We start from the raw sequence: 8,386 nt of genomic DNA on the forward strand, positions 1-8,386 counted from the left end.
ATCAATAAGCACTTGTTGGAGAGGAAAGGCCAGCCCGAACGGACAAATCAATCTTGGGGGACAGTCCAGGGTATGTAAGGCAAATCCTGCTGACTGACGTCTGTGCACAAGTGTCAGTGGCAAAGCAGTCTCCTGGTGAGGCACAGAGCTAAAGTTCAGACAATGCCAGGAGTGGTAATAGCCTCATCCTTGACCACTTCCGTGGCAGGCAACACCGGCACCTGTCTTCTGGGTCGCCAAAGAAAGAACACCCACAGAACAAAGGGTGTGGAGGATGTTGTTGAATTGTTTAAAAAAAAAAATGTTTATAGATATCTTAAACACAAAGAAATGGAAGAAGCTCCCTTTTCAACTGCCCCAGCATCACATGGCTTTGCAAATCACCCTAAAATGACTGGAGATTATTCTGCCGCATCTGGACCATGACCTGAAGGGGCTTCTGGGAAGGTGCTTGTGAATGGGCCTGGTCCCCAAGAAAGGTTGCTCTGGGCCAGAGGCTGAGGAACGCCTTCCTCAGGACCAGAACTAGCTCTTGTTCGAAGAGGGTGCAAAATCACTGACAGGGAAGCGGGTGTGCACACTGCCAGGAAAGAGGACTAATATTTTTGGGAAGTTTTAATTTGCTTCAATTAAAAATTCAGGCCAGCAAAACAGAAGTAGGTGAACTTCTTTTCCGAACCTCTGCACAGCCCTTTCTGGGCCCCTCCACCCCTTTGCAAGCTTGTCACCAAGGGGCCTCTACCCCAGCCAGCATTTCCCAGCTGGGTAGTTCCAAGAGTCACACTGTTTCCTCCCCAGTCTCCCACCAGATCAGCCCAGGGCCCTGGTGGGGAGAGGAGAGAAAAACCATCGGGCTCCAAGAGACAGGAGAAGCCCCGTGTCTGGGGCCTCAGCACCAGCCTTCCAGGTCAGGGTCACGTGTGTACACGGAGGGCTCTTTTCTTAAGCTAATTGGCTCTGTGTCTTGTGATCAAAGGAGTATAAGAAACACCAGGGAAGATGAGCTGCTTTAAACAATGTCTGGAACATAGTAAGGGCTCACTAAGCCCTCGCCATTAGATTACTGCCTTCGCCATTGTTTAGATGTGTTCCTCTGTAAATCTTCAAGGGAGTATAAATACCAGCCCCACCAGCCCCTCCCCAGTCCTGACCTAGAGAAGGGAGCTGCTTTCGTGGGGGTAGTTTATGAGCCACTGGGGAACCCCTGCTGCCCTGGCATATATGTTAATGGGCTCTGTGGCAGGACCTGCATCCTACTAAGCTCTACTGAGTGAAGGTACAAACAAATCAATCCATTCAGTGTATTTATGAATGAACATGTAATGCGCACATTTCAGGACAGGAATAATGCTGACCCACACGGGGCTCGGAAAAGGCAGAGCTGGTAACTGTGGGCTGTCGACACCCTTGCAGCTTTCCCCTTCCTGGAGCCGGCAGTTCTCTCCCTCCTCAGAATCTAGGGGCTTTGCTATTGAACTTTCAGTCCTTCATGAGTAGGGCCTGAGGCTGAGCGACTGTCCTCCAGGGCATTGATTCTACCTTCTCAGGCCCCAGGGCTTTGCAGAGGACTGGCTGGGTCAAGGTTGGAACTGGGCCCCAGGGGGATTTAAGCCTCTCCAGCCTTCTACAACCACCTCCCCGTTCCGCCACCCCCCCACCACCACCCAGGGAGGCCCCATCTTAGAATTCCCCAAAATGAAGCTTTACAGTGAGGCCTAAGCTATCAGAACACAAGTGTCTCCCAGGAACCCTAAGTCAAAGGCCCCCGTGGAGGGAGGAGTAACCCCAGATCTCTGCGGAAGGACCACCGCCCTCGCCCTCTAGGTCTACATCTTCCAAACCCTTCGATGTTGACCTTTCCAAAGGGAACAGGAATTCCAGAAACATAGCAGTCTCCCAAATTCGAGTATGCAAAAATGTAACTTTTTCTCTATAGCTCAACTTCATCCTTATAATGAGTCCCCATTTTCAACCAACAGAAAAGTTAACCTGTAGCATTCAAGTAAACTCAGCCCAATCAGTGACTTAAACTCAATCAGTTCAAGTCTAATTGAGCCGCATCCCTGTTTGTGGGCTGGGCCCACTCCCATCCTCCTGCAGTGACCCCAGCACACTCTCCAGCAGGCTCTCAGCTGACTTCCGGGGCCCACAAGATCCTCTGGGCTGCCTCCTTTCTCCAGGCAAGAGAAATCTAGACAACTGTCACCAGCCCTATCCCGCCAGGTCCTTCCAAACTGCCATCTCCATCTGCTCCGGTAGCATGGGGAGCATCTGACAGATCACTATCCTCCCTAACTACGAACCACAAGGCACAAGAAGAGCCCCCCAGTGTCAAGGGAATTGCTCCTACACTGCTTCCTCCCCTCTCCCCACTCCAGAGCTCTTCCCTATTTATGGTCCCTTTCCAATCTCTTACAGTTTAGCTCTTTCAATTGAAACCTAAAGATCTGGCATCTCTGTTCTCTCCAGTTCAGGTTGGGAGGGATGAAAATCACCCACAGATTAATATTCCACCTAACATCTCAACACACTCTGGAGGAAAGAGAAGCTTCAGATATAGTGCATCTGAGCCTGCCTGTCCTGGACAAGCCTAGGGTTATTCAGGAGGACCCCAACCCAGAGCAGGGTAGACAGCGACCCCTCTCCGTAACAGGGCCTGGGCACACAGGCCCATCCTTTGCAGGGAAGGGGGAAGCAGTCCAGCCCCGTAGTTTGCTGACAGCCCAGGCTCTGAAGTCATACAAACCTAGACTCATCATTTACTGACATGACCTTGAGCAAGTCATTTAACTCCTCTAAGTCTCTTTCCTCACCTGTAACAAGATGCCACCCACCTCCAAGGACCCCTGTGAGGAGCAGATCTTTAAGCACTTAGCTCAGTGCCTGGCATGTAAATGTTCCCTAAATGAGATGCATCCATTAGTACTCAACACCGCCCCCGCCCCCGAGAGACACACACACACACACACACACACGCACACGCACACGCACACGCACACATGCACGCACGCAGTTAGCCAGAGCCTAGCTTTTGGGCTCAAGGGCAGCTTGACTTGCGTCCCTAACAGTCCCTCCCCAAGCCCTCCTATCAGGGCCTCTACGCACTGTGCACTGTGTAGGCACCACGACTCCCACTTGGGTGCAAGAAGCAGATCCCTGCTCAGGCTGGCTCATCACAACCGGGCTGATGCACTTATGACCCTTTCAGCAGCTCATATTTGGCTCAAATTAGCTTAAGCCAAAAATTAACAAGAAGGGGTCTCCTTCAGCTCACATGACCTAACATTCCAGAGGTTATCTGCCTCCAGGCACAATTAGACCAGGGACTCTGGACACTGCCAGGACATGTCCCTGCTCGTTCCACCTCTCAGCGCTGTCTGCCCTCTCTGCATGCTGCCAGCTCAGGAAAGCTCTCCCCTCAGGGCCAGCGGCTGCAGGCTGATCCTCTCAGCAACCCTCATGGGGGAAACTTGCCTCTTCCTTAGTCGCTCCAGCAAAAGGCCAGGACTGGGCCTTGGTGGCCAAACGGGCCACATGAGCATTCCCAAACCAATCCCCCTGGCCACAAAAAGAGGTAAAGGAGTGGGGTGGGCGCAGCCAGGCCCCTGAGCTGAATGAGGCAGCACTGAGGGAAGGCAAAGGTGAAAACCACTGGATGTCAGTCCCAGCTCCACACACCCTCTTCCCAGTTCCTCTCATAGAGGCCCCTGCTGCCAATGGCCTCAGGGCCTCATTAGTTGCCAACTGAAATTTAAGAGTGAGAATCTAACTGGCCCAGCTATTTGTTTTGCAGTGATTTCCATGCTGGGCCACATGACAGGAGCTGCTGTCTGCGAACTGGTGCCCATGGGTCAGGAGTCCTACTTGATCTCATCAGCGGGTACGGAGGTGGGTTGGTGACTGGGTCTCACAGTACAAACGAGGCTGCCTGAGGTGCCCACTGGGGAAGAGCTACAGGCGGGGCAATTTCTGTTAAAAGAGACAGAAGAACCACAGGCCTTACAAGTGTCACATCTAAGGACATCTAGGACATCTAGAATGAAAACGGCTTTATTGATACCTGAGAAAAAGTGCAGCACAAACAGTCCTACTGACCACTTAGCCTGTCCCCTCGGGCCAGATCATCCGGAGGCCCAGCCACTTCTCTCACCCGTCCTTGGAGCTGTGGGTCCTATTGGGCCTCTCTGGCCAGGGCTCAAAGGCCGGGGAAGTCCACCGCCGGAGTCTGGAGAGAGAACATCTGCAACCACGGCTCCTGAGGCCAGGGAAGGCCTTAGCGGTCAAGGTCTAGAGTTTCTTGGGTCATAGTTCGGAGTCCAATGGAAAACAACTGCTCCCAGGGCTCCCGGATCCAGGCCAGCAGGGCTGTCAGCTGCTCCAGACAGACAACACGAAGCGCCCAAAAACTCTCCAGCCGAGACACCTGGCAGAACAAGCAGTGGTCAGGCAAGATCAGAGAGGGCCGCACCAGAGCAGCGGGGAGGGAAGGTCTCAGAAAGGACCCGCTGCCCCTCCCCGGCTCATGGCCTCTTCCCTTCCCCAAGCCTGTGCCACTCCCTGTAAAAGATCCTGACTTTTTAAATAGAACCCAATCAACACTTACTGAAGGGCCCCACAGGCTTTCACATTTACTATCCTGTTTCTTCAATCTTCCCTGTTTTCCAGAATGGAAGTTCTGGAGTCAATTCCAAGGAATTGCTTGGGGTTCTGTTCTCAGCTCTGCTGCTTGTGACCTGGGCAAGCTGGTTAACATCCCCAAACCTAAGTTTCCTCATCTGTAATGGGACTCATAATAGCACCTCCTCACGTGCAGGTTGCAAAAATCAAATGTCTGGCACAAAAGCCAAAGCAAATGCAAACCTGCAGCAGCAGCTTCGGGTGCTTCGCTCAAGGCCTCCCAGCAAGCGCAAGGCTGGGTTCCAAGTCCATGGTGTTTTCACCACCTAAAGCTGCATCCACCTCTACTTGCTGCTGTCCAAACCCAGTGAGCCTCCAGTTCCTTGCACCCTACTTCTGTCTGTAGCAAGTTCCATACTGCCACGATTCCTAGCCTTCCTAGACCCGTTTCCCCCACTACACACCACCTCCAACCCCATTTCTCTCCCATACACACACACACACGCACGCACACACCTCATCATAGAAGACCAGCCGCAGGTCCTCTGGGGCCGTGCGATAGAGCAGCACCGAGCTCAGGCTGCTGAGCGGCTGCTGCTCCCTGACACACAGAGAAAGGCCTGGCCCTGAGGGCGGGGCTTTCTCAGAGGCTTCACCAGATGCTGCTGGAAGAGGGGCCTCTGCCTGGGACCCTTCAAGGTCCTCATCTAACAGGTACAGGGTGGACAGAGTCAGCAGAAGGGACACAGGGCAGGTAGCAGGGCCTAGAGGGAAAGAGGCAGGGTAAGGCCCAGTGTGGAAGGCCACGGAGGAGCCCAGACCCCTGGGGCAGCATCCCCATGCCGCTGGGGAGAAGAGGAGCGAATCACACTGAGGAGGCCACAAGGCAGCCTGCGCCTCTGGGAACCAAGGCCCTCCCTTTTCCAAAGTCCAAAGGGATTTCTAGCCTCCAAAACCTGAGGCCCAAGACAAAGGAAAGCTGCCCCCCGCCACCCTACTCAGAAAGAGGATCCACTCTCACCTTCCCCAACAGGATCGGGTGGAGCAGACCCAGCCAATCTGCTCCACTTCACAGAAAGCCTGGGTCTCTGGGCACCTAAGGCCCAGGTACCTCCCAACCCACCTAGAGAGGCAGGGAGGGGGTCTTCTGGGTATGCCCATGAGTGACAGGAAGTCCAAACCAGGAATGAGAACTGCTACCAGGGCACGCTGATGGCCAGGCCAGTGCCCTGGGACAAGATGGGGGTCCAGAGGCCTCACCTTCAACCAGGAACACCCGAAGGTAGAAGAACCGGGGAGGCTCCAAAGAAGAGTCTCTTTCCAGCAGTGGCCTGGGAGGGCGGAAGGCAGCAGCCCCGGGAGGGGGTGGTCAGCTAGGGGTGGGAATCACCTTCAGTAGGGAGGGCGGGGAGGAAGGACCAGGCCTGTGGGCCTGAGGACAGGTGGCTGGCCCAGATGCTAAGGGCGTGACTAAGGCTGGGGCTCGTGGAGAGGGCCTGAGCTCCAAGAGTGGCCATCTGGGCACCAACCCCAGCCTCAGCCTCCGGTTGACTCACCAGAGTCGGTGCTTTGGGGTCACCTCTTCCTCCGTGGCACTGACATTGCTCCTCCAGGTTGGGGGCAGAGACTGCAAAACATCTGGACGGAGCCGGCCAGAGACAGGGAGCCCCCATGACACCACCTCTTCTGTCGCAACCTCTCCACCTCTCAACACCTTCCCATTCTCCTTATTTCTAGATTCCAGAAACTTCTCTGAGGGCTGAGTTCCATTACCTGTCTGTCTCTACTGCAGGCACCAAATCTGGGAGCCGTAACCCCCACCGGCCCGCCCTTCCTGCCTCCCCGCTCCCTCTCACCAGTGAGCTCATCTAGGAAGGCCCGGCAACGCTTGGCATCTCGGGGCAGCAGGACACAGCTGCCCGCCCCAGCTGCCCACTCCAGCCGCAGGCTCTGTCCTGCCAGGCCCAGCTCTATGCAACTCAGATCCTGCAAGGGAACAGCCAGGGTTGGCTGCAGCCAGCTAGCTGGAGGCCCACTGTGGAGAAAAGAAGGACAGAGTGGCGGCAAAGAATGAGAGTGGCATGAGAGCCACAAAGGAACCCTGACCCTGCCCTGGCAATGGCCCTACTCACTCACCAGATCTCCCCTGTCACCTTCAACACATAGAGCCTGTGGTCAGAAACAACCACAAGACACAGACACTCTCCAGGGTGGCCTGCCAACAAAAGTGGCACCTACGAGAAAGAGGAAGTTGATGAGAGACAGAAAGGTCTAGGGAGACAGCTGCCAGACCTAGAGCCGAGTTACTGTGACACCTTTGGCCTGGCCCTCCCCACTGCTCATCCATCTCGGCTTGTTCATCGGCCATGCTCTCTGCCCCACAGTCCCCGCCTGCACACAGACTGCAGCAGGCTCTGCGCAGGTCTCCCCGCCCATCATCTCGTCCTCTCCAATCCACTCTCCACACTCTGCCAGACTGACTGTTCAAAAACACAAAACCAATTGCTACTCTCCCACTTCCAATCCTTCGGTGGCTCCTGCAGCCCTTGGGATCAAGTCCAAACTCCTCGGCAGACACACGAGGTCGCTCCTGAACTGGCCCCTGCCTGCCTGTTCAGACTCCTTTTGGGACACTCCTCCCCCCGATTCTGGCTGCCCCTGTCACAGGCAGTTCTCTCCTCCAGCTACTCTCTCAGGGCTCCAAGCATGTGCTGCTTCATTTCCCTGGAACATCCTTTTTCTCTCTCCTCCATAACTCACCCTTCAGGACCTAGCTTAGCCAGCACCTCCCCAGGAAGGGGCAGCTTCCCTGGCCCACTCAGTCTGGATCAGATGTCCCTCTAGGGCCTTAGCCTGATTCCAGAACTTTTGCATCACATGATTATTGTCTTTTTCTCCACCAAAATATAAGATGGAAGGCAAGGTTGATTTACTCTAGATCCTTAGTGTCTAGCATATCCTAGGTGCTCAACAGAGAAGGTCCAATAACATCATGTATTTATAATGACAGGAGTCCCATTTATTGAGTGCCTGGTGCTGTGGTAGGCAGCTTACAGACATGACCTCTCACTGATGCTACTACACTGTGCAAGGTAGGTATCATCCCATTGTAGAGTGACAACTGAGACTCAAAACATCACGGAACAAGGAGTTGAAACTGGAAGCCAGACGTGGTGGTTCCAGAGTGACCGCTCTGACTCAATCTGCTGTGGTGGAAACAAGCAGGTACCCTGGTCAGTTAGGGACACGGGACAGTGCCCGGCTGGCACTGACCTTGATGCAGCACTGGAACTCCTCTTGGGCATCGGCAAACACCTCAACGTCTAGGAAGAGCCGGAGTCGGTGGTCCACAGAGCGGAGGCCACAGTGTTCAGGGGCTAGGGACAAGCAAATGGGCCATCGGCCTGCCTTGGCTGCCACAGCTCCACCTCACTTGCCCCATTAGTGCCCCTTTCCTCCCCGAAACACCAGCCCCATCTCGTTTTGCCTATACTCACGGGGACTGAGGCTCCACCTGTGGCCGTCATGGGAGACCAGTGCCTGAGATGGGGCACTGTCAGCCCTGTTGCTGTGGTCACTGTGGCCAGGAGGATCACAGACAATGCTGGGGGCCGGTGAGGGAGCTGGCAGCTGCTCCTCCTGTCTCTGCTCCCTGTTGAGGACTCCCGCAGACAGAGCCAGGAGAACTACATGGTCACTGCCACAGTTTGGACACACAGCAGGTGATTCTGGAGGAAGGGATGGGCGCAGTCCCCGTGAACTGCACGCA

The 8,386-nt window shown here is 54.8% G+C and overlaps 1 protein-coding gene across 1 annotated transcript in view; it reads right to left on the bottom strand.

Annotated features, from left to right (window-relative positions):
• Positions 1 to 4,034: 4,034 nt before the first annotated feature.
• The window catches only part of STK11IP (serine/threonine kinase 11 interacting protein), an 18,188-nt gene continuing 13,836 nt past the window's right edge, over positions 4,035 to 8,386 (bottom strand). The window contains exons 20-25 of the mRNA XM_011358519.2: positions 6,754 to 6,851; positions 6,474 to 6,652; positions 6,174 to 6,255; positions 5,878 to 5,948; positions 5,134 to 5,381; positions 4,035 to 4,423 (exon numbers count right to left, since the gene is read on the bottom strand). Of these exons, the coding sequence (XP_011356821.1) occupies positions 4,274 to 4,423; positions 5,134 to 5,381; positions 5,878 to 5,948; positions 6,174 to 6,255; positions 6,474 to 6,652; positions 6,754 to 6,851 (828 nt within the window). The 3' untranslated portion in view covers positions 4,035 to 4,273. The remainder of the gene's footprint in view (positions 4,424 to 5,133; positions 5,382 to 5,877; positions 5,949 to 6,173; positions 6,256 to 6,473; positions 6,653 to 6,753; positions 6,852 to 8,386) is intronic.

Source organism: Pteropus vampyrus, unplaced genomic scaffold, assembly GCF_000151845.1.
Source record: "Pteropus vampyrus isolate Shadow unplaced genomic scaffold, Pvam_2.0 Scaffold42, whole genome shotgun sequence".
In the NCBI taxonomy this organism is placed as follows: domain Eukaryota; kingdom Metazoa; phylum Chordata; class Mammalia; order Chiroptera; family Pteropodidae; genus Pteropus; species Pteropus vampyrus.